Source organism: Bos mutus, chromosome 18 (assembly GCF_027580195.1).
Source record: "Bos mutus isolate GX-2022 chromosome 18, NWIPB_WYAK_1.1, whole genome shotgun sequence".
In the NCBI taxonomy this organism is placed as follows: domain Eukaryota; kingdom Metazoa; phylum Chordata; class Mammalia; order Artiodactyla; family Bovidae; genus Bos; species Bos mutus.
Window position 1 is genome coordinate 60,901,593 of NC_091634.1, and position 26,180 is coordinate 60,927,772.

Sequence of the window (26,180 nt, forward strand, 5' to 3'; positions counted from 1 at the left end):
GTGCCAGGAGACAGACCGCCCAAATCCCAGAGGGGGGTCTCAGGGGGTCTCCTAAATGGAGAGGACAGACTCCAGAAAGGGGGCAGCAAAGGCCATGGCTTTCTCACCATCCACCACCTCTGGACGTCGGGGGGCAGGTCCATGTTCTCCCGAGTCCAAACGGGGGAGATGTTGCTGTTGAAGTGGCTGTCGAACCACTCGGAGGCGCCGGTGTCACCCATGCAGCGGCGACAGGCGCAGCTCTTGCCAGCCAGCCCCTCCTTGCTGAGGCGCTGCAGGCCAGCGTAGCCCGGCACCAGCTTCACCCGGGGAGCCCCGTCCAGGGCGCCCGAGTCCAGGTAGGGCAGGGTGGCCGTGCTATGGTGGGAGTAGGTGAAGAGCAGCGACATGACGAACACCAGCAGGAAGGCCATGGAGAGGAACCACACCCGCAGCGAGCACTTCATGGTGCGCGCCCGGGAGCTGGGCCCTCAGGCTGGCGGCAGGCGGGCCTCACCACGGCCACTGCTTCTCCAGCCCGCGGACAGGCCAGCTACAGCGCAGCCCACGTGCTTTGGCACCACGTGCAAAGGACATGCGGGCGGGTGCTGAGCAGGGACCGAGGTAGGGGCCTGCGCATGCGCCCTCGGTGCCAGCAGAGTCCGGCGGCAGCAGCAGCTCCTGTCCCGGCCGCCAGCCCCGCTCACAGCTTCATCAGCTCCGTCTGCCACTAGCTGGGCCACAGAGGCTCTGCTGCTCCCGGAGCCCCGGCAAAGGGGAGGTCAGTCCATCCCAGCCTTCTAGTCCCTTGGGGTTGCTGGCTGCCAGCTCTGGGGGTCCCCCTCTTTGGCGGCTTGAAATGATCCAGTCTGGAGCATTCGGGGTCCTTGTGGTTCATGAGCAGATGCCGAGGCGGACCCTCGTCCCCCACAGCGGGGAAGCCCTTGAACCCCAGTCACAGCAGAGAGCACTTGGGCTTCCAGCAGCCGAAAGGTCATGAAGTCTTCCCCTCTCTGGGCCCAATGCCTCTGCCAGGAGAAAAGGGAACTGAGCCCGATCTGGGGAGAAGAGACTCAAGAAGCTCTGTGGGTGCCGGTAAACTCTTCAGGGACAAGGTCCTCCTGCCGCTCGGTTCCGCCTTCCTACTTCCCCCGAGGCGCCCGTCCCTTCTCCTGATGGTCCTAGTTGTGTAGGGGTGGCTGAGCTCCAGCTCCTGCTGTGTGGTCCTTTGGGGCCTGCGATCACCCGCTTCTCAGAAGAGCGTTGTTGTGAGTGCCACCTGGGGCAACCAAGCGGGCACGTGTCGAGCTCCAGGCCGGGGCCTCCGTCTTAGTGCTGCTGGCCCAGGCTTGGAGGCTGCCCTGCCCATCCCTGCTCCCGAGGCCTCGGTCCTGCCCTGAGCGAGCAGTAATCCCCTGGCAGGTTCCCCTCACTTGTCAGGCACCAGGCTGCCGCAGCGTGACTCTGAAATCAGAGAGGAAAAATAAAGTGCAGACAGATCCCACACGCACACATGCTCTCCTCCGCCCCCGCCCCCGAGGCCCAGAGGGGACAGAGCGGGCAGAAGGAGACGCCCCCTTTACCAAAGGGCGGACAAAGGAGGGCTCCTCCCTCCCGTGCTGACAGCACCGCGCTCTGCTCCTTAACTCCAGCATCACAGGACTAGAGCTGCTGGCCACGCTCTCTGAGCCAGAGGTGGCTCAGACAGTAAAGACTCTGCCTGCAATGCAGGAGAGTGGAGTTTGATCCCTGGGTTGGGAAGAGCCCCTGGAGAAGGAAATGGCAACCCACTCCCCTACTCTTGCCTGGAGAATCCAATGGACGGAAGAGCCGGGGGGGCTACAGTCCATAGGATCGTAAAAAGTCAGACACGACTCAGCAACTAACACTTTGACACTTCAACAAGGATGGAAAGTAATCTCCCTAGAGCCACAAAATGAGTACCTGCAAAAGCCAGGTTTAGGAAGCTCCTATTCTAGACAGCATATTCAAAAGCAGAGACATTACTTTGCCAACAAAGGGCCATCTAGTCAAGGCTATGGTTTTTCCAGTGGTCATGTATGGATGTGAAAGTTGGACTGTGAAGAAAGCTGAGCACCGAAGAATTGATGCTTTTGAACTGTGGTGCTGGAGAAGACTCTTGAGAGTCCCTTGGACTGCAAGGAGATCCAACCAGTCCATTCTAAAGGAGATCAGCCCTGGGTGTTCTTTGGAAGGAATGATGCTAAAGCTGAAACTCCAATATTTTGGCCACCTCATGCGAAGAGTTGACACATTGGAAAAGACTCTGATGCTGGGAGGGATCGGAGGCAGGAGGAGAAGGGGACGACAGAGGATGAGATGGCTGGATGGCATCACCACTCGATGGACATGAGTTTGGCTGAACTCCGGGAGTTGGTGATGGACAGGGAGGCCTGGCGTGCTGCAATTCATGGGGTCACAGAGTCGGACACGACTGAGTGACTGAACTGAACTAATTCTAGCTACAGGAGGTTAATTTCAGGTGAAACTTAAGAGAAAATGGCCCAGAGCAAAGATCACAGGGGACTGCGGATATGACCACCCCAGCCTGGGTGCTCTGGACCCCTGAGAAGAGATAGAGCACCTCCCACAGTGAGGGCTACAGCCAGCCTGGGCCCTGGGATTGGCCCTCCTCTCTCCCCAGTGTGGGCTACAGATGAGGCGGCCCTGGGTTAGCCGGGTGAATCGTTAACACTCCTTCCAGCTCTGGTGTCAGAAAGAGAAGCTGACCGTGACAGGACGCTGGGGTCACTGCTCAGCCCTCTGGACAGCTGCCTTCATCTGCAGGTTATGGAATAAACGCCAGGGCCCCTGGGGGTACTGACAGCCTGAGGCCCCTGACAAGCACAGTGAGAAAAGGCGGCAGGGTGGTGTGTGGATACACCCAAAGGAAAGGAGCCTGAATCCACGCCATGTGCTCGGGAGCCAGGGCGAAAGTGAGGATGAGGCTGAGAGTGGAGCCCCAGGCCTGACTCCACGTCATGGGGAGCACTTAATCCCCGTGGCCGGCCTGTCTCCACCAGCTCCTCTCCAAATCCTGCCCGCCCTGGTTCCGACCTGGCCCCGGGCACAGCTGTTCACTGGGAGCTCCACCCTGGCCAGCCCTCCCAGGTCCTTTGCTGCACAGAAGGCCTCTCGGGCTCCACGTTTAAGAACCTCTGCCACCACCTCCATTCGTGGCAGCTCAAATTTCTGGGGCCACGCCAAACCACAAAGCCATCAGGGAGCGGAACTAGCATGTTCCAACAAGGAGACATTATTCTAGATGGGGAAACAATGCTTGCACACGTGAAGGAACTTGACTAAGGTTACAGTCTCCTGAGCGGAACTGAGATTTAAGTTCAGTTCTACGTGGTTCCAAAGCCTGAGACTGGCCAGGGTGTAGAAAGAAGCCCACGAGTTCTTTCAACGGCCCAGAGGCTCAGGGGTAAGAGACAAGGAGACACGGGGTCTGGCTTCCCGGGGTCCAGGGTAAAGCTTCGCCCACAAGCCTTAGCGGGACTCCCAGCTCTAAGCCCCAGGCCCAGTCACACTGGTCCAGCGTGCTCCTGCCCGAGGGTCTCCTGAGCCCTCTGCATGCACAGCGGCTGGGTGTGCAGTCCGTCAGTATCAATAGAAGTCTGTTGTCTCCTCAGGGCCTCCGTGTGCTCACACCCAACATCTACGGAAAGGAACTTGGGTTTGCAGGGTCCCGCTCCCAGCACCCTGTGAGAGCCGGCCACGAGGCAACCAGCCCGGGAAGTGGTGACTTTCCAGACTGAGCAAGGGATGGGGTGAGGGGTCAGGCTGGGAGACCTCGGCCCACTGTGGCCGCTGCAGGTAGCCTCCAGCTGAAGCCTGCACAGGAGGCTCAGAAGGAAACAGGCTGGGGCCACAGTGACTCCCTGGAGTCCTAACAAAGCGGGCATCTGAGGTAACCGGCTGCTTGTCAGGGAGAGGAAAAGCCCCAGTTTCGTTACTGTGTTTAGAAAGGGCAGAGAAGCCGAGTCACCAGCAAGAGCCCTTGCTCTGCGAATCCCAAGGCTGAGCTGTGTGGGGAGCATGTGCTGAGGGCAACTGGGGGCACAGGGCGGGACTGTTGCTAAAGCAGCAAGAAACTTGGAGTTCATAGACACGCACTCCAAGTCCAGAAGTTGCCTGATTAAGCCCTTTTATGCACCCCCGTGACCTCCGGTTGCCACTGCCTATTTCTGATTTCTCCCCTTTCACAGCTGCTCTGGTATTTCACGTTAAGCCCATGCCAACCCCAGTGTCAAAAAGTCAGGGGAAGGGGACACACTTGAGCACCAGCCCCTGCCTCTGGGGCCCCCAGAAGGAAGGAGGCCAGTCTTCCAGGGCTGCTTGGATGGTGCTGGCTTGTTTATTCATTCACAGATATTGAAGGAGCCAGGGAGGGCTCAGGGGCTAGTGTGGGACAGTCCATACACGTCCTGTCCTCATGGAGCTTCCAGTCCAAATACAAAGGCACGGGGGTGACAAATGCCACGACGGAAATTACAGGTGCCGTGAGAGGGAGCAGAGGACAAAAGGAAGACACAGCCCGGCCATTAAAAACACAGCAAGAGGGGCTTCCCTGCTGGCCCAGCAGCTGACTCCACGTGCCCAATGCAGGAGGCCCGGATTCAATCCCTGCTCAGAGAACTAAGATCCCACATGCAGCAAGAAGAATGAAGATCCCATGTGCCATGTCACAACTCAGACCTGGTATTCAGTCGCGTCCGACTCTTTGCCACCCCATGGACTGCAGCCCGCCAGGCCCATCTGTCCATGGGATTCTCCAGGCAAGAATACTGGAATGGCCTACCATGCTGTCCTCCAGGGGATCTTTCCAACCCTGGGATCAAATCTAGGTCTCCCGCATTGCAGGTGGATTCTTTACCATCTGAGCCACCAGGGAAGCCCAAGACCCGGCACAGCCAAATAAATAAATAAATATTAAATACATGAACACGGCAAGAAGGCCAGTGAAATGGGGGAGAGTGTTGGAGAGGAAAGTACGAGGGGCCCAGTTACAATGGGCTTTGAAAGGATTAGGGTTTATTATGAATCTAATGGGAAGCTTTAAGGGAGGGATGTGTCATGACCTGATTTATATTTTTAAATGGGCCCTTGGAGCAAATTTTTTAAAACCAACAGTACCAAGAGTTGAGAGAGGATGCAGAGTATCAAAAACACTCAGTCACCACTGGTGAGAAAATAAATTGGTACAACGCTTGGAAGGCTAATCTGGCATTACTTAAAAAACATGGATGTGAACAGTATTTTTTTTTTTTAAGAAAAATTTAAAAACATCTTTCTCACAGAAAATATGGCATGGGAACACGATGAGAGATTAGAAAGTCCCCCCATCTGTCCTGGGCTAATTTATTTTGTGATGTCCCATGTGAGAAGACATTCTGAGCAACTGTAGCCTTCCTCTGGATTGGGTGGAAGTGAAGTTTCTCACCAAAGACTGGATATTTGGGATCAATGAATTATAAAACTGGTGAGTCCAGTCTGCTTGTCCTGTGAAGCTGATTTAAAAGCTTAAGCTCAGGGACTTCCCTGGTGGTCCGGGAGTTAAGACTTTGCCTTCCAATGCAGGGGGTGTGGGGATCCCTGGTTGGGGAGCTGAGATCCCATATGCTTCGAGGTCAAAAAAACCAAAACATAAAACAGACAAAATATTGTCACAAATTCAATAAAGACTTTAAAAACGGTCCACATCAAGAAATAAATAAATAAAGCTTAAGGTGAACCCTGACAACCGTTTCGTTTTCCCCTAAAATCCTGCCCCTACTCGGGACAATCTGTCTCTTCCAGTGAGGTTTAATTCACAAACAGTAAGATGCAGAGCGTGATGCCTGTTGACCTGTGTGTGCGTGTGTGTAAGTGCCCAGAATGAGATACAGAACATTTCTACACACACCCATCCCACCTCCCCGCCCAGGGAGCTCTCCTGTGCCCCTTCCTGGTCATCATTCACTGCTCAACCATTCTGCTGAGTCCTGCCATCATACACTAGGTTTACTTGATTCTTGAACTTCATATAAACACTCCTGCCTGGCTGGCTTCTTTTGCTCAACACAGTGTTTTAGAGATTCATCCATGCTGTATGTATCAGTAGTTTATTCTTATCCATGTTTGGACAGTGAGTTGTTTACAATTTTTGGTTGCTGTGAGTAAAACTGCCCTGACCTTTCTGCACAAGTCACATACTCTCACTTCTCTGGGGTAAATACCTGGGAGTGGAATTACAGGGTCATAGGGTACATACACCAGTATGTTTAACCTTACCAGAAATGATCAAATAGTTTTCCAGAGTGGCTGTAGCATAAGATTCCACCAGTAATGAATGAAAGTATCATTTGTTTCATGGCCTGAGTATCTTCTATCTTTTAAATTTTAGTTATCCTTGTGGGTGTGTAGTAAACTCTGGTATTTCTACAACCAGATACATGTGAATCTATGTACCAAGAGACATACATGAATGCTTAAGGCAGCACTGGCTAATAGCTGGTGCTATTTGCCAACAACCCAAACGCCCATCAGAATAGGATAAATTGTGGTCCATTCACGTCATATGGTAAACATGAATGAACTCCAGTTTCAGAAATAAACAGGGAAGAATATGACCAAAAGACTATTATGCTGAGCAAAATGAGTAAGTCAGGGATACTTATAGTGTGAATTCGTGAAAAGTTCAAAAGTATGCAACACTAAGCAGTAAGTTGTTTAAGCCTCTATACAGAGATGATAAAACAACAGATAAAATCAGGGAAACACTGTAAAATTCAGGGAGTTTCCCTGGAGAGGAAGAAGACAGGTAAGATAAGAAGGGCCTAAAAGAAAAAAGAAGAAGAAGGACCTATCGGGACTTTAGAAGTACTGGGAAATGTATTACTCTTTAATCCAGGTAGGAAGAACAGAGTATTTTAAATTTTTATTCTTTAAGGAATAAAAGCTAATTTTTTTTTTTTTTTGTAGGTTAAAACATTTTTTGCTAAGGGACTACTCTGGTTGCTGCATAAGACTAGCAGGGGACCAGAGAGGAGCTACTCCAATATCCCAGGCAATGGAGGTGTTGAGTGGCTGGATGTATTCTGAAGGATTAAACTGATGGGATAGATGGAGGGTGGTGGGGGTGCCATTCATTCATACAGAAAGTCAGGAAAGAAATGGATTTGGGTGAGAGAAAAAAAAAAATCAACAAGAGTTCTGTTTGCTGCTGCTGCTGCTAAGTCGCTTCAGTCGTGTCTGACTCTGTGCGACCCCACAGACAGCAGCCCACCAGGCTCCGCCGTCCCTGGGATTCTCCCAGGCAAGAATGCTGGAGTGGGTTGCCATTTCCTTCTCCAATGCATGAAAAGTGAAAAGTGAAAGTGAAGTCGCTCAGTCGTGTCCGACTCTTCGTGACCCCATGGACTGCAGCCCACCAGGCTCCTCCGTCCATGGGATTTTCCAGGCAAGAGTACAGGCGCCATTGCCTTCTCCGAGAGTTCTGTTTACAACAGGTTAAATCTGAGATGCCCTTTAAATATCCGTGTGGAAATGGCAACAGGCAGCAGGACGCAGATGTCTGAAGCTCATGGATGAGGTCAGAGCTGAAGTGATACAGCGAGAGTCATCAGAGCAGAGTTCATTTTTAAAACTACAGGACCAGAAGACATTATCGAGGGAAGGCCTGACACAGATGAGAGAAAGCTGTTGGCAGTGACCTTCACAATGGCTGATCCAGAGTATGGAGGGGGTGAACACCTGACTAGGTGAGAAACGGCCAACATGCAGGGGAAAAGATGCAGCATCATTAGCTATCAGGGAAATACATCTCGAAACCACAATCAGGGCCTCCCTGGTGGCTCAGCAGTGAAGAGTCCACCTGCCGTTGCAGGAGACATGAGTTCCATCCCTGGGCCAGGAAGATTCCACATGCCATGGAGCAGCTAAACCCACGTACCAGAACTATTAAGCCTGTGCTCTGGGGCCCAGGAGCTGTGACTACTGAGCCCATGTGCCACAATTACTGAAACCCGGAACCTAGAGCCTCTGCTCTGCAATGAGAGAAGCCTGTGCACTGCAACCAGAGAGCAGACCCTGCTCTTTGCAATTAGAGAACAGCCCATGCAACAACAAAGACCCAGCACAGCCAATAAATAAGTAAAAATTAAAAAAAAATTTTTTTAAGTAAAATGGTTTAAAAAAAATCCCACCAGATACCACCCACTAGGGTGGCTATAATCAAAAAAGGCAGATAATAACAAGTATTAGTGAAGATATGGAGAAACTGTAACTTTCATACATTGCTGGCGAGAATGTGAAATGGTGCCGCCCGTTTGGAAAACAGTCTGGCAGTCAAAAGGTTAAATGCAGAGTTACCATATGACTCAGCAATTCTAATCTTAGGTCTATAATCCAAGAGAAATGAAAATATATATCCACATAAAAACACATACACAAATGATTATACAAAGAACTCAAGGTTCCATCAACGGATGAATAAACAAAATGTCCAATATCCATACAATGGAATCTTAGCCATACAAACAAAGCACTGATACAGGCTACATGCATGAACCTTGAAAACATGGTGCTAAGTGAAAAAAGCCCAACACAAAAGCCCATCTATGATGTGATTCCCTCTACAGGAAATATCCAGAATAAAGTTGATCAGTGATTGCCTAGGGTTGGGGGTTAGAGGAGGTGCAGAGTGACTGTGAACGGCATGATGAAATGTTCTAAAATGGTTTGTGGCCTAAAATTGCACAACCATGTGACTAGACTAAAACCAACTCACTTGTACACTTGAAATGGGTGAACTTTATGTGAGTTACATCTCAATAAAGGTGTTACCAAAAACTGGGCATGGGGTAAAGTGGAATGCGAGATATAGAATGCTTGTATGCTGGTGGGGATGGTTCAGTAGGGGGAGAAGCTAATGCTGCAGGAAAAAGAGGTTAATGGAGAAGCAAAGTCCTGAGCAGCAGGAACAGGGCAGCGGGTTGGGGGAGCCAGTCCCACATGGACAGGGCTTACCAGGCTAGCAGGAGGCGAAGCGGGGCCCGGGCTCAGGCACGGGGAGTGATGCACCTTTACAGTTGCGGTTGGAGATTTACAGAGATAGATGAGAAGCAATCCTCTGAGAGAGGAGAGAAACGGGGATTTGGTGGGAGGCAAGGCAATGCTAGGGTCATCCAAGAAGGCTGTGGTCGCAAAGCTAGCAAATCTGGTGATACCGTTTAATGATAAATGCCCTCTGAAAGGCTTGCTGAATTCAAGATGCTGAGGCTGAACGGAGGAACTGGTGACTAGAATCCAGAAGGTCGAGGGCAGGCTTGAGGAACTGTTGGTCTCCCCTAGAGCCTTCTACCCAGCAGGGGATGCAAGCCTGAACAACTACACCAATACAAAGAACCAAGGGAAGCCAAAGGAGGCCCTAGCCAGCTTGCAGGTGGAAGAAAGGAAAAGCAGGCATATGGGACTGAGCAGCAAAGCCAGCCCCAAAGGAGAACAGTGGGAACTGGGTTTTGGAGGCGAGTGCGGTTTTAGAGCCAGTCTCTGGTCCGTTCCCAGGAGACAAGCCATCGAATTAACCTAATGAAGCACAGGATAGCACAGCCTCAGACCAGCGCAGCTGAACACAATCTTCTTGGCAGGCAGAGAAAAGAAACGTCAAAATAAGGAGCAGAGGCTGGGGGGAGGGTGGCTGCTTAAAGCTGGAGGGGTTGGACAGAAGGAAAGAAAATCCCAGCCCGAGACTCTGATAAAGCTCGCTCTTTCCACCCAGACACGCGGCCTAAGGATGTGTCCCAGAGCCTCAACGGAAAGGCATCAAGCCACAGATTAGTACTCACGTGTGTGATGCTTTCGCGTTTCTGAGCATTCACAGGCACAGCCTCTCATTCGGTATTCACAGAAGTCCCAAGACAGCCAAACGAGGTCAGCCAGGCGGTGAGGGACAGAGCTTTAATGCCATCCCAGGGCTGATGGCTCCAAGGCCAGGGCTCCCTCCACAGGCTCTCACTGCCTTCCTTACAGAGAGGCTTTTCCCACTTACTGGGGTACAATAATCAAAGTGCTCCCTGTGTCCCAGAACCTGGCCACCGAGCAACCCAGCAAATTGCCTGCCTCCTGGGTGTGGCAACAGCAGATGCCTGGGGGGGGTGGGGGTGGGAATCAGTCAAGATGTGGAGGGAGGGACCCGACAACCCCCCTTCTCACTGAACTGGAGCCCACATCCTTGATCTGAGAACTGCTGGCTTGACCTCTGCATGCCTGGCTGCCTGAACCCATCCATTGCCACACACTGGCACCAGCCTCTGGCACAGACCCCTCAGTTATCCTAGTGACTCAGGCCCCCTTGCTCCCCAGTTACAACCCCTCCGGCAGTGTCTGCTTCAGGAGCCCGTCTTACTGCAGGACACCTCACTCTGACTGGATGTTCAGTCTGAGATCTCAGCTCCAGGACTGCTGACGCTGTCCAGAGTTGGCAGCCAGGAAACCAGAAAGCAAGAGCTAATACAGCTCTTCTAGCCTGGCTAACTTTCCAATAAGCCCGGGAGAAATAAACCATCAGTCTTCATTGCGAGAGGATCGATGGTGCACCCTAAGAACAGGCTCCAAGGGAGGGATGCTGAGTCCTAGGGCATGGGCAAGCAGCAGGGCAGGGGGACGGGGGGTGCAGGGTCTCGGCGCTGCACCACACCTGCCCTTAAATGAGTCCCTGCATGGTGTGTTGGTGTCCTGTGGCAGGACAGAATCCAGGGTTTTGTTATACTATATACAGCAGGCAGGAAGCGGTCTGGAAAAACAATACTATCTCAGTAGCAAGGCAAACCCAGACAGAAACAATTGAGGAGAGGCCAGAATATAGCACAAGGGAAAAACAAGTTATTTAAAGAACAGAACCACTTCTATGGCGAAGGCCAGGGTGGTTCCTGTTCAGCCCCTGTGCCCACTGACCAGTCTCTCCAGGCTTCAGACCACTCGTTATTTGCCTTTTATCTGGTAGTTGTTTAACATACGAGTATAACCCTTTACCCTGATGCATCTGGGGTCGTGTTACTCTTTGTTTTCTCTTTACTAGTTTTCCTTTAGTTCTTTTTCCTTTTCCTGCCTTGTTGGATTGACACATTATCCCTACTCCCACCACTTCTTTCCCTCCTGGGTTGGAAATTATATCCCTCTTCTTTCCTCTTTTAGTGGCTATCTTAAATTGCTGGCATAATACACTTTCCTAATGAGGTCTAAGGTTTTCAGTAGTACTGTTCTATTTAACAAGGCAGAAACCTGATGTGATTTAAGAATGGTATTCCCTTTCTTACTCTACCTTACTCTTCCTTGCTAATGTGGTCAACAATTTTAGTTTTCCTTCTTTAACATTAAAAAAACAAACGACACAGAATCGCTGTTTGTGTGTTTTGCCATCTGTGGCCGACACTGTTGGTTGCCTACCAGCAGCCACTCCCCCTTCTTTCCTGCCAACAGAGTCCTGATTTGGCTCAGGCGGCAAAGAACCCAGTCCCAGAAGATGAGGCAAGACTGGACAGGCAACCACAGTAAGCCTGTTCCCTTTTACCAGGAACTGGTGTCGGGATGAACCAGCTTGGGCCAATGAGACATAAGGAGGTATCTGCTGGGGCCTTCTTGGAAAGATTCTTCTTCCCAAAAAAGAGGCACATTAGAAAGCTTCCTTTTTCTTAGCATCCCCCTGCTTGGGAAGTTATAGGGTGATGATATGCTACCCGGAGCTGTAGCAGCCCTCTCTCAGCCATGAAGAGAAAGATCTTACATCCTTAAGGTGGCAGAGCAGAACAATGGGATGACCCAGGGTTTTTCATATCAGTATTAGACCACTGCCCCAACCCCGGAACTCCCTAACTCCACACTTCTCATCATAAGCTTATTAAATATTTTCTGGAGTTTAAGTCACTGTGGGTGACTGAATTATCTAAATATACATTCCACAGTTAAATGTATCAACATACTATGTCAATTTCTGCACTCAAAGTTGGTGCTAGCAAGTATACCTTTGGAAGTTCTTTTAGTCACGATCTACAGCTGATAAAACTGTCTTAGCTGGGGAGAGAGATGGGAGGGAGGGTCAAAAGGGAGGGGATATATGTACACCTATGGCTGATTCATGACGAGGTTTGACAGAAAATGACAAAATTCTGTAAAGCAATTATCCTTCAATCAAAAAATAAATTCTTAAAAACTGTCTTAGCAGGTCCAGAAATATCTTTATTTCACCTCACTTTTGAATGAGAGCTGAATATAGAATTCTAGCTTCCTTAAGACAGTCTTCTATCACCTCTGGCTTTTAATGTTGATGAAATGTTGTCTGTCGGTCTAATTGTCATTTCTTTGAATTCTTTTCTCTGGTAGTCCCCTCACCTGGTAGCTTTCAATATTTTCCCTTTGTTCTTTTTTTTTGGCTGCACCACGCAGCTTGCAGGATCTTAAGTTGCCCAACCAGGAATTGAACCCTTGTCGCCTACAGTGGAAGTGTGGATCCTAACCACACGACTGCCAGTGAATTCTCATTTTTTCCTTTTATTCTTTTTTGGGGGAGAGGGTAATAAGTTACTCTACTCCCTTTATTCTTATCTGCAGTTTCACTGTATTATATCTAGGTATTTATTCTGTTTGGTTGGAGAAGGAAATGGCAACCCACTCCAGTGTTCTTGCCTGGAGAGTCCTGTGGACAGGGGAGCCTGGTAGGCTGCTGTCTCTGCGGTCGCACAGAGTCAGACATGACTGAATCGACTTAGCATGCATGCATGCCTTGGAGAAGGAAATGGCAACCCACTCCAGTGTTCTTGCCTGGAGAGTCCTGTGGACAGGGGAGCCTGGTGGGCTGCCGTCTATGCGGTCGCACAGAGTCGGACACGACTAAAGCGACTTAGCAGCAGCAGCAGCATTCTGTTTGGTATTCATGCTGTTACTTCAATTTTGGAATTCTCAGTCATTATCACTTCAAATGTTTTTCTGCCATTTCCTTGATTCGTATCTGGAATTCCTACTAGACTTGTACTAAAGCCTGTCACTCTGTTCTCCATGTCTATCCTGCATTCTAAATTAATTCCTCAGCATGAGTGTCCAATTCATGATTTCTATGGGTCCTGGCTATAGTTATCCATCGTCTCAAGTTCTAATTACACTATTTTTCAATGCTAGAATTTTTAAAAATTTTCATATTCACCTACTGTTTGTTTTATGACTCCCCTTTCTTTTCTTTAATGTGTTTCTGTTGCCCTAATCTCTTTGACGATCTTTATAAAGTTATTTTCTGATTACTCTGTTATTTTCATTTCTGGGGTAAATTTTTCTTTGTTTCTGTTCTTTTTTCATATTAGTTTTCCTCACTTTTCTTTTAGAGGCTGACCCAAACATGGTCACCATCTTTGTGATGTTTTAAAATTTTTATTTATTATTTTGGCTGCACAGCATGCAGGATCTTAATTCCCTGAACAGGGATTGAACCTGTGCCTCCTACAGAGGAAGCGTAGACTCCTAACCACTGGACCACCAGGGAATTCCCTCCTCACATGTTTCTGAGTATACAAGTTCATCCCTCCACCATCTAGGGGTTTTCACCTTTGCCTCCCCATGTCCTTTGGGTCTCCTGGTCTAGAATTACATCTTGCAGCACTAGCTCAGCTTAGATCCAGGCTGACACTGGGGTGTGCCTAGGTAACCATCTTCGTGATAAGCCATAGCCCCAGGGAACGGGTGACACCACCCGTTTCCCAGCCCCCGGCTTCCAGCAGTGTGCCCAGCTCTGATTCCATGCTTTGTGTTGAGCACGTCAGAGCTGTTACCCCAGATTTCCAGTCACTTCTGCCTACATCCAGACTCAGACCAGCAGGGCTGCAGCTTCTGCCCTGCTCTCCCCTGTGTGTTCTTGCTCCATTTCTCATTACAGGGATGTTTATCATTTTATGTGGGGAGGGAGGGGGAGTAGTACATGGCTATGTTTTCAGCATTTTGTCTTTCTTATGTATCACTGCTATACATTTACAGTGCCATCTTGACTGGATGAGCTGGATTAAATTATTCGTACCAAGGATCTAGGACTCCCTGCCGTTAACAGTCTCCCAAGAAGGCATATCAAGCCATCTCTAATGGGATTCACAGAACTCCAGCCAGGACACTGAGGGAAGTTGACTGAGACAGCCTGGGGTAAGCTGATCGAAAGCTCCAGTTAAAACTGCTCTCCCATCCCCACCCCGTTTTCTCCCCAGTCCACCGTGGGCTGGCTGCAGGGGTGGGCAGACACGCAGTCCCATGCCTTCAGCCCCTCTTCCACACCACTTCAGCATCTCCCAGTCTTTTACCCGGCCAGGGAAACTGGCATACTGGCCACATGGATACTCTTGATGAAAGGCCCATCTGACTCCCTTCAAGACCCCAGCCCCCTGCAGCAGGCCCAGCCTTTAGTCTCAATTACATCAGGACAGCAGTGAATTCGGGAGCCAAATTCTAGTCTGGGCTATCATCAGGCAGCTAGACACTTTTTCTTTCCAGGTCAAGGTTCTTGAACAATCAGAGGAAGGCTCTCCCACGACCCCCTCTCCTTCCTCTGTGATTATTTCCTGTTTGTTTCCTGCTACCGTCACTTTGACTTCCAAGCCACTGTGACCTACCTTCTTCACTCAGACCCTTCCACTGCTTGTTTTTTCCAGCAGCTAATGGACTCTGAAGGTTCCGCCCTCAGCTCTTTTCCTCTTTGCCTCTCTATGCGCCCCTTCCAAACAGGAGCCTGCCCTCCTACCCTAGACTCCAGATCTACATTCTCAATTGCCTCTTTAGCCGTGTGGCATTTCAGATGTAAACACATCACCTTCCTGCATTCAAAAGCATGTGGATGGAGACACAGCACTCTCATTCACACGGCCAAGGTCAGGCTCACAGAGCATCCAGAGACTCCCTAAACCAGGCCACCCTCTCAAGCCTCATCTCTCATCATGCCCATTCCTCTAGGGTTATGAGCTAATTTGGACCATAGGCCAAATCTAGCCCACATTTATTATGATCCTACACAAAACCTAAAAAGACACGGACATGTTATTTAATTCATTACCTAGCATTGGCCTTCGAATGGCAGGCATCAAAAAATATTTGTCCATAGAGGGGAGAGATAATTTCAAAGTTTGGGATTAATATATACACACTACTATGCATAAAACAGAGAATCAACAAGGATTACCACATAGCACAGGGATGTCTACTCAATATTCTATGATAACCTATACAAGATAAGAGTTTTTGAAAAAGAAGGGATATATGTATAACAAAAACACTTTGCCCTACACCTGAAACTAACACAACATTGTAAATCAACTAGACTCCAATATAAAATAATTTTTTTTTTAATTTGTTCAACTGAATATCGTCTCTCTATACAACCCCAGGGTTGTAAGAAGCAGAAATAAGGGTAATGAAAAATGCTTTGAAACCACTTTCATAAATCATTGTGTAAACGTGCAAAGGGAAATGATAATCAGCCCCACTCTTTCAGCTGTGACATTCAAGCTTTCTCTGACTTCTTGCAGATCACCAGGAAACATGAGACCTCAGGTACAAACCAGATTTCACAAGTCAGAGGCAAGGAGAAAGTGAGTGTATAAAAGCTAAGGGGGCTGCCTGGGTGGTAGGAATGGTCGAGGCAGCCTGCTCCTCAGTTTCTGTCAGCAGAGACACCAGGGCGGCTAGGACGCACCTCTCTCTGGTCCGCCCCCAAGCACCACAGGCTGCTGGCTAAGTTCTCTCGAGCTGGGACTTGTCAAATCTCACGACCGCCCACCCCAGCTCAGGGTCCTTCCCAGTCAAGTCTTCCAAAATGGAAAGAAAAAAAAAAAAGCACCTAAAAAGCTTGGCTTCAGATTCTGGTTTGGCCACCTGTCGGCTATGAACCATTTAACCTTTCTGATCCGTGCCCTTTTCTGTAACATGGAGATACCACGTATCTTGCAGAGTTTCTGTAAGGAGAGCCAGAAAACTTCCAGCTCAGTGCCTGTGCTCCCAGGCTGGGCAGGTGGGGGGCCATGGTTCGGTCAGCCCCAGGCTCAGCGTGACCCTGGAGAGGCATCGCGGGTTCCTCAGTGCCCTCAGCCCCACCCCAACCCCCACCTCCCAGGCCAGACGGCCAAGGTCTTGCTCCAGAACTCCCTTCTGTGCCTAAGCAAAGGCACTGCCTGCCCAACCTCTGACCCCCACAGTGGCAGCTTCCGGGGGGCGGGGTGGGCAGCAGAGGCCTGAGGTCTCAGAGCCAGTCTGCCCCATGGACCTTCACCCCCAAGGCCGTGCAGTAAGGAACGCTGTGTCCATCCTGCAGCAGAGCCTGTGGGTCACGGAGCCTGTCACCTGGTGCCTGACTTCATCACACATTCAGAACACAAGCCTGCCCTGAGCTAGTCCCTTTTTTTTTCCCAGCCATGCTGTGTGGAATGTGGGATCTTAGTTTCCCCAACCAGGGATCAAATCCATACCCACTGCATTGGAAGCTTGGGGTCTTAACCACTAGACCGCCAGGGAAGTCCCTAAGCTGGTTCTAAACAGCTCACCAAGGTCCATCCCTTACTTGGCCACCTCTGTGACTCTCTAGACACACATTGGCAGCAAGATTCTAAAAAAGACAAAGTTAATAAGAGGGTTTCTTCACAGAGCTGAAAGCCTCTGACATTAAGAGAAGCAGGAGGTGGACTTCCCCAACAGTTCAGTGTCAAGACAGCGCTGCCAACGCAGGAAGCATGGGTTTCATCCCTGGTTGAGGAAGATCCTGAATGCTGTGTGGCAGTCTCCCCCACCAAAGAAAAAGAGAGAAAGAGGCAGGAGACAGGCAGGAGACCCTGAAGGTAAGAGACTGGGAAAGAGATCTTTGAGGACTTCAGGAGGCAGAGGGAGTGGGATGAGTAAATGGATAAACGGTGGCCTGGGGCAAGTCAGAGGAGTCTGGAGAACCTGCAGTCTAGACCTTATTGCCCAACTCTGCCTCCCAAGGGCAATTAAACGTGACCGCACCACCTACCAGGGCCAGGGGACAAGGGTGCTTCGAGTCTGTTCTGATTGCCTTTAAAGATAAGGTTCAAAGCACCAGGTGGCTCGGCTATCCATCACAGTTTACGAGTCAGACCTCAGTCATACCAGAGATGTAATGAAGAGCCGCAGAGAAGCTGCCGGGCCCTCCTTTACCTTCTGCACCTTGTCTGGGTGTCCAGGGGACGTTTCAGATTTCAAGAGCAAAGCAGAGGATGTATTCGTTCAACAAGCATCTCCTGCACTCGGGAGCAGCAGGCAGCACAGAGAGCCCAGCCCTCCCCTTCCTGAGCGGCCACATCACTGACCCTGTAGCAAAGCTCCTTCTCTGGCCTCGCAGCTCCTGCTCCTTCAAGGAGCAGAGCAATGGGAATCCCGTTCTGAGGAGGCTCCACCAGCCCCTCTGGTCCATGCCCACCCAGGGCTCCCTGCTTTTGCTGGCCAGGCTCCCCCTAGGAGAGCTGCCTTTCCAAGGGTACGCCAAGGGCAGCCAACCCTAGAGACCAGCTGCTGGCCTCGCCGCTAGAGGATGGAGCTGGGGGCGGCCTACCCCAGAGGACTTAGGGGGCATAACTGGAGCAATGCCCACAGCTAGAACGGGCGTGGCGGGCAGAGCCGAGGGCTTCCAGAAGGAAGGGGTGAGTCAGATCCTCAGCTCCCAGACCCTGGGGAGGACAATGTTTCTCATCCAGCTCATGCTCATGAAAGACAGCACTCTGCTCTTCTCAGGAAGATGGATTAATCCAATCCTTCTCAATGCCGGTTCCCTCAAACGCACACACACCCTCTTCCCTGGGGTGGGCAGGCAGGTGTAGGTTTGATAGAGGGTTTAGAAGAGAGGCTCACGGCATTCCATTGCCCCTGCCAGAACTGAGTGAACAGGAAGAGGAGTAGATAGTTTCTCCAGGTAGCCAACCTCCATCTCCCCAACATGTGCACCCACAAGGCAGGGGACCAGCCAGGGAACGCCTGGCCCACTACACCTGGACAGCTTCCTGGAGCACTCCCGCCAAGGGTGTGCGGACTGAGAAGGAAGCTCCAGGGGCTGGGGGCAAAGGGCAAACGTTCTCTCCCTAATTTCCAACCAGCCCTCTGAGATGGCACCCCAGGAATCCTGCATCTGATCACTGCTGCCCTCACCATCGGGGAAGGGACAGGACTGGTGCTTCTGTTTCCCCGACCGCCCTGGTCTGCCCCCTCCCCAGCCTGCACCGGGCACGGGGCTCCGGACAGGGCTCTCCGCCCAGCACCGGAAGCCTGGGGAGGCTGGCCACCTGAAGACACTGATGGAGAAGGCCTGAGCTAGGGTCTACACAAGTCCTGCCAGTGCACACCCAGCGAAGGGAGAAGCTGTGCTTCTAAAAGCTTCCAGGCCAGCATCTCCATGACTCCCAATTCCAGCCTGGCCTTGGCCCACGCTCAGAGTTGAAGGATTCAACTTAAAACTCTAGCGTATACCCCTGTATCTTTTGTGGGATAGCGGGGGGGAGGAGAGAATGCCGGAAAAGAGATCCTAACCTAAAGGACCAGCACCGTGACCCTGCAGGAGAGGAGCCCAGGAGGCAGGGCGACTGATGCTTTGTGGGCAAGGCAGGCCGCAGGATTGGGGTCTGTGTTGTCACAGCACATGCACAATTCAAGACTGCAGCCCTTCAGCAACCAGAGGGCAGATGCCAGCTCCTCCTGGGGCCACACTGGGATGGACCTGGCCCACAGCTCTGATCCGTGGGACCAGCTCCAGCCCCCAGGAATGCTCACAGAGCTCCTGGGATGGGATGGTCCAGAAGCAATGCTTCCGGGAAAACAGCAGCCCCAGTTCCAGGGTTCTCCAGGCCCTCAGCCCAGGGGGGAGTTAAGGAACGCACTCTCCACTCAGGCCAGCATCATACTTGAAGGTGCGAGTGAGAACAGGGCTGTGTCCTCGGCCCCAGGACTGTGCCAACCTCCTCCCCTTGGTCAGGATACCCTCGGGATACCTTGGTTGGAACCTTTCAATCCTCACAGCCCAGCCAAGCCACCCAGGTGGGAAGTCTGCCGAGCCGCTGGAACCAGGCAACATCATGAAAGGGACGGCCAGGGCTGCAGGACAGAGGCCTACTTTGTCGGCTGCAAATTTCTTTAAACGGCTCCAGCCTCGGCAGGGGAGGGCCAGTGGGCTGTAGACAACCTCCCGTATTCTATCCATCCTGCCCCCACATTTCCTTATCAGGTGGCGGTTTCTTCTGATTTTTTTGTGGCTTCATCTCAACACCGGGCATGAAATGGGACCATCTTGCATGCTGGTGGGCTGCAGTGTGGGGTGCGGAGGCCCGTCTGGGCACCACTCACATTCCAGGCAGGAGGTGGGCCAGAAACGCCAATCTGTGATCAGGCGCTTATCTCCTTTATCAGATGACTTCAAAGTGTTCTCTGTTGTTGTTTTTTAAACCAGAACAATCTTTTGCCCAACTCACCTGGAAACTTTCATCAACCAGGCCAGCTTATCAGTTAATATTCTTGTTGCCCAGTGGGGAGAAGGAGCCAGGTGGTGAGATGTGTGTAACTCCTGCCAAGACCAGATGCTGGAGGAGCCACCAGCCCTCTGCAGTGGCTCATGGGCTAAGTTGGGGCCTGAGCACTATGTCAAGAGAATGCCTTCCTGTTACAAGGCTTACTTAGGATAAATGAGGCGGCACTGTTACAGGTACAGCCCTGTCGGTGCCAATTCCCTGGGGGACCTTGGGAAGGAGCCACATTCCCTCACAGTCAACCCTAAAGGATATCAACCCTGAATATTCACTGGAAAGGACTGATGCTGAAGCCGAAGCTCCAATGCTTTGGCCACCTGATGTGAAGAGCTGACTCACTGGAAGACTCTGGTGCTGGGAAAGACTGAAGGCAAAAGGAGAAGGTAGAGGATGAAATGGTTAGGCAGCATCACCGACTCAATGGACAGGATTTTGAGCAAACTCTGGGAGACAGTGAAGGACAGGGGAGACTGGCATGCTCTAGTCTCTGGGGTTGCAAAGAATCAGACACAACTTAGCAACTGAATAACAACGAGAAGAGATGACCCACCTGGTCTGGGGAGGACTCAAGGCAGGACAAGCACCAGGGCTCCTTAGGGAGACAGGTCAGTGCTAGGAGACCAGAGACTGGAAGAAAGGCATGCAGCAGTGTGCTCCATGCTAGGGGAGCATATCTCCAGTGGGGAGAGTACCCCGAAAACCCAGGAAACAAACCAGGAACCTGTCCCTTGTGAGCCGGACTGTTTTTATTTTTCATATACCTTATCTTTAGCTTTCTTTTATTCTCCTTTTATATTTATTAATGTCTTCTGGAAAGGTCAGCCTGTGACAGTTATGTTAATGAAAACCCAAAGGAGGTGTCTGCATCCACGCCTGGACCAGGAGATTAAAGGGAGCGATGTCGTCTCTCTCCCCAGGGACTGGAGGTGCAGAGAAGCCCAGGGGTGGGCCCCTCGCTCAGCCTGCATCCTCCGGAGTCACTTTTCCAGCAGAAGGGAGAGCTGTGCGATCCAGTCAGAGGCCCTGAGCTTGCACCCTGCCCAGTGCCACAGAGGCGCTCCGAGCGCCAACCCCCTTGGACGCAGTCCTGCCCTGTGCCCGCACTAACCCCGGGCTCACTAACAGTCAGCTCCAGGGGGCAGAGAGCAGGTGGCTGGTAAACTGTCGAGACCAGTGCACACCTGCTTCCGTTCCTCCCTGGCTCTGGCTAAGCCACCGTCCTTGTCACCGCGGAGCTGATAATACGCTGTGAATGACCCAGGCAGGACCCCTGCGGGGAAAGAGCCCCAAGGTTGCTAGGCAGGTAATCTGCTTTACCACTTCAGCCAAGTGGCAATGTCAGCTGCCGTGAGGACCGCAAAGGCAGCCTTCCCCTCGCCCTGCCTCGGCCCCTTGCCCTGGGGTGAGCGGAGCCAGGCTGGGGAGCAAGGAGCCCTCCCTAGTCCCATCTGCAGAGAGTGGTTGACCCTCCCGGACTTGGCCTGAGTTATACACTCCCTGCTAAGATAAAAACTGTCATGACATCCTGATGTTGCTGGTCAGGATGTCCAGTAATCATGGACATCATGGTATTACTGGTGTCAACTCTGGGGAACATGGAGAGGAGGCACAGGGAGACCATGAGAGTCCCAGGGGAGGGATACCTCTCGACTGGCTTATTACCTGCCCTGGGGTTCCCAAGGGCTGGCCAACACGATGGTGCCTGTCTGGAGCTTGGGTCATAGGGTGACTGGGGCTGTGAAGACGGCGGGCCCAGGGCCTCCTCCCAAGCCCCTCGCCTGGTGAGAGGAGGCAGCCCCACTTCAACACGTTTGTGAGTTTAGTCCAGTGGACTCTGGACTTCAGTTCCAGGACTGGCTCTATCTGAAAGTTGGCGAATCTGGGCAAATCACACCTTTCTGGTACTCAGGTCCTCCATCTGTAAAATGGGCATGACGACGCCTGCTGCCCTGCTTACCTCACAGTCACCGTCAAGATGCAGTGAGTGATGACTGTAAGCTGCAAGGCACTACCTACCCGAGGTACCGCTGGGTTTCAGCATCACAGAGAGGAGGAGGCAGGGATGAGTGCAGACACTGTGGAGCAGGAGGCCTGGCCCAGGCTGGCCGATCTCTGAGAACAGGACCCCAGGCAGAAACAGGTGGGCCAGAGCACCTGTGGGAGCTAGGCATGTGGGGCAGATACAGCACGCTGGCCAGGCTGGGTCAGCAGACAGCTCAGGAGACTAGCCATTCTGCTGGGTTTGTGGTGGTCTCACCCTGTGGGCTTTTGTTTGCTTTGTTTTTGGCCATAGCACACGGCTTGCAGGATCTCAGTTCCCCATCAGGGATTGCATTTGGGCCCTCAGCAGCGAAAACTGTGGCGTCCTAACCACTGGAGCGCCAGGGAATCCCCACAGAGTTCTTTCCACAACACGCCACTCTTGGCTCTGCTAGGCTGAGTCAAACCTCCGTACCCCCACAAATTGGAAGTGACGGGCAAACTGAGGCCAAAGTTGTCTCTGTACCTGAAACCGGCACTGCTGTCCTGAGCATCATCTTCTAAGGGGGAAGACAGGGTGGGGCACGACCCTGTCCAGCAGGAAGTACCCCACTCACCCCAGGAAGCGCAGCGGCCCTGGAGCTACGTCCTCACCGGGGTCTCAGCAGGAAACACACAGGAGGGTGGGCACTTCAGAAGCCAAGGTGACAGGGCAGGCGGGAGAGGATGGGGGCCTCTCCAGGGCACAGGCAGGCCTAGTCGGGCCAAGGGAGCTGGCTGAACACGCAGAGTGAACGACCCCCGCAGCCCAGACAGAGGCCTGCGTAACACCATCCACCAAGCAGATGTTCGTGGGCCACCACGAGGAAGGGACCACTTGCCATGAGCCGCCTGTGTCTGCTCTTGCAGTCCAGGGGATGCAGGACTTCCGTGGATGGGCAGCCAGGGCACGGGGGGTGCGGCGGGGAGCTCCTCCCGTGACGATGCCATTCCTATTGGAAAAAGCCTCCATCTGCAAATCAGATAGACGGCCTGGCTTCCTGGACTCAGTGCCTCTACCTAGTGGTTTGAGGATCTTAGGCAAATGTCTCAACTCCCACTTCCCGATCTATAAATGGAGTGACTGTGATTCTGAAGTCCCATTCTATACTCCAGCATTCAGCTTTTAACAAGGTGAGTGAATAAATGGCAACAAATCCTTGTAAGTTTGCCTATGGTGTGGTTCTGACACGCACACTTAGCTCTGCTTATCCCCTCAATACACAATGCCCTTAGAATGGACGACAATCCCATCTTCCTTCGGAGCATCATCTCTCCCCAAACTTCCATCTCTGTGCCTAATCAGAGCACCAAATGCAGCCAGCCAGCTTCCCTGGTGGCTCAGATGGTAAAGAATCTGCCTGCAGTGCGGGAGACCTGGGTTTGATCCCTGGGTTGGGAAGATCCCCTGGAGGAGGGCATGGCAACCCTCCAGTATTCTTGCCTGGAGAATCCCATGGACAGATGGGCCTGGCGGGCTACAGTCCATGGGGTCACAAAGAGTCGGACACGACTTAGGGACTGAGCACAGCATAGTTCTTGATCCAGGGCTGGGTGAGAGCCCCAATTCCAAGTGAACTCAGGAGTCCCGTGGCAGTCCTGGACGGGATGCAGAGAAGGCAGAGGCCTGCACTGCTGGCAGGCACCTTCTGCCACGTGGGGGGCGAGCAAGGTGTCATGACAGAGAAGGGCAGGGTGAGGCGGCTGTTGTTTGAGCTCTTCCCTTCCCTGCATGTGGCTAGCCGTTCCCTCAGGTATGAGTCAACCGGCTCCCTTTCATCAAAGCACCTTTAGAGCTGGCTTTCGGCTGCTGTGATTGAAGAAGTCCAACTGATACAATCTTGTACACGTGTACAACTATTTTCCATTTCATTTAAAATAATTTTTAAAAACCACTACAATATCATTTGCCACATAGTGCAAAAGGGCTGCCCTGAACCTGGCCCTGAAACCCTGCCCTCGCTAAGTCTGTCCAGCTCGGAGGCCCTCAGGCACAGAGTGATTGTGGGCTTCCCAGTGGTGACTCTGGGAACTCCCTGGCCAGGACTCACACCCTTCTCCAGCCAGGGACACTGCCCAGATGCACAGACAGTGGTAGAGCCATTGATGTATGTAGTCTTTCTGGGTGGCCTGGGGTTAGGACTGCTCACAGCCAAAGTCCCCCAACCACGAGCAAGACTCTGGAGGGGAGGGTGCTGCCCTCTGGGCCCTGAACCGGCTGAAGTGGTCAGGGCAAGAGAAGACCACCCTGGACATGGATTGCAATGGGGAGTTGGGACCCTAGGCTCCATTCCTTGTCTGGCAATGGATTTGGGGGAAGAAACCCTTTCCAAATCTGTTTCTCAACCTATTAAGAGTCATGTCTGACTTTTCTAAATGCTGCCAGACACTACCCTGAATTCTACGCATCTATCCCACTCACTTCTAGCAGCCACCCCTCTGATGAGATACCTTACACGTACCAACAGTACCTCAAACTCACTCTATTCACAATGCCAAACTCACCCACACTCTAAGCCCTCAAAACCTGAACTTCCCTCTGTATTCCCAGTGTCAGCAAAGGGACATCACCCATCCAACCCTGAAACCTGGAAGTCATTTATGCCCCTTCCTTCCTTTAACCTCCTTCAGCCAACCTATTACAAAGTCCACCTGAGGTTTCCCACCTAAATCTCTCCCTTTTCTACTTTCCTCCACATCTGCCACTCTTTTTCTAACCAAGAACTGCCATCTTCTACCTACAGTAGCCCCTGAACTACTAAAGCGCCAGATCTACTCTAGAGACCTCCCTCCCACCAATTCATTCTCCACAGACAGGCCAAATCATCTTCCCAAATGCAAGTTCCTTCAGATCCCCATTTCTATTCCTCTCAGAGGAAGAACCAGACCTTCCAAAGCTCTGGGGTAAAGGTGGGGCTCCCTCAAGACCCCACGGCCTGGATGGTGGAGCCGGGGGTAACCCTGAGGCCAACATGAACCAGGCAGGTCTAGGAGCGGCTGCTCATTCCAGAGCCCTGGCCACCCCCTGGGTTCTCCCACCCCCAGGCTGACTCGGAACTGGCTCAGCCTTCTAGGACTGACCCCTCCCCCAGCGCAGGCTTCATCTGACCCCAGATGGGAACGGGAGCTGGAGGCCAGGCAGGGGAAGCCCAGCTGGGCCACAGCCAGGGGCGGTATGTGTCAGGAAGGGGAGAGAGCAGGGCCACAATAGCCTGTCAGTATCTGAGGCCAGCGGAAAGGAGGCAGCTGGTGGGAGGATAAACCTCGAGGAGTCCAGCTCTTCCCTCTTATCGGACTGACCCTTGGCAGCCTCACAGCCTGTGGAGAACAAACAGTCATTAACAACCCTGCCCACACTTGGGCACAATGCTGTGTGACCGGCCCAGCCCGGAGAGCCGGGGCCTCCCTTCCTGCCAGGGCAGTCTCGGGGGTCTGCCTGTCGGCCAGCACCCCCATCCTGCCCCTCCTTCCTGGGCAATGAAACTCTACGCTCGGCCCACCCTGGCCTCCCCCGGCCCATGATCCCCTGGCCTTTTGGGTCAGGCCTCTGCGTCACGCTGTGTGTGGCTTGGTCTCACCGCCATCCTCTGCTCTCCTAAAAACCTCTGCTCCACCCCTCTTTCCAGGCGAGTTCTCAACCCTCAGTAGGCCCACCCAGAGTCTGCGCTACTGACCCAGCACCTCCCATCTTCAGCCTGTGATCTAACCCCCAAAGCTGGCTTTGGGGGGAAATTCTCACTAAAGCAGAGCCCAAGGTGGAAGGAGGTGAGGGGATTGGGAGCAGAAACAGGAAGCCTATACACAGTCACTCCAAAGCCTAACCAGTGGCCAGTATAGGAAGAGATGGATGTGATGAGAGACCGGAGGGGTTTTTCTCTGCCTGAACCCAGGACAGAGGCAGAGCGACGCTCGGGAAGGGGGATGAGGACAACAGGAGGCAGGGGCCAGCTCCCTCAGCTGCAGGAGCCCAAGTTCTCCAGAGAGAAGCCAGAGCAGGCTGGCTGCTGCGCAATACGTCCAACTGGTCAGCAGAAAGGTTGGACCAATTCTCAGCGACTCCTGGACCCCATGGTGGTGTCCTGGGCTCCCAGCACTATCTCCCCTCTCAGGGTATGGCGTTCCTCTGTTTGGCCTACTGGACGATTTGACAGCAAATCCGTGAACAGATCTTTAAATTCTGTATTTACAGATGAGGGGACTCTGAGGCCCAGAGAGGGGCAGCAACTTGCCCTGGGTCACTCAGCACCCATTTCACAGCACCTTCCTAAGGAAGTACCAACGCTGGCTCCCCTACACTGGAAAAGCCTGAACTCTTCCTGCTGCTGTTTAGTCTCTAAGCCGAGTCTGACTCTGTGACTCCATGGACTACAGCCCACCAGGCTCCTCTGTCCATGAGATTTCCCACCCAAGAACACCGGACTGGGTTGCCATTTCCTTCCCCAGGGAATCTTCCTGATTCAGAGATCAAACTGACAATTTCTGCACTGGCAGGCAGACTCTTCACCGCTGAGCCACCTGGGAAGCCCGCAACAGGGGTCCCCATGACTCTCCTAACCCCTTTCAAGCTTTCCTGTCTCCCCCTGCCTGTGACACTTGGGGTCTCCTGAGCCATGCCAGAGGACCCAGGAACCGGCCAGA

At 52.2% G+C, this 26,180-nt stretch overlaps 1 protein-coding gene across 1 annotated transcript in view; it reads right to left on the minus strand.

The window, feature by feature from the left end:
- ST3GAL2 (ST3 beta-galactoside alpha-2,3-sialyltransferase 2) overlaps positions 1-26,180 on the minus strand; it is a 47,327-nt gene that overhangs the window by 13,763 nt on the left and 7,384 nt on the right. The window contains exon 2 of the mRNA XM_070388741.1: positions 108-1,443. Coding sequence (XP_070244842.1) covers positions 108-446 — 339 coding nt within the window. The 5' untranslated portion in view covers positions 447-1,443. The remainder of the gene's footprint in view (positions 1-107; positions 1,444-26,180) is intronic.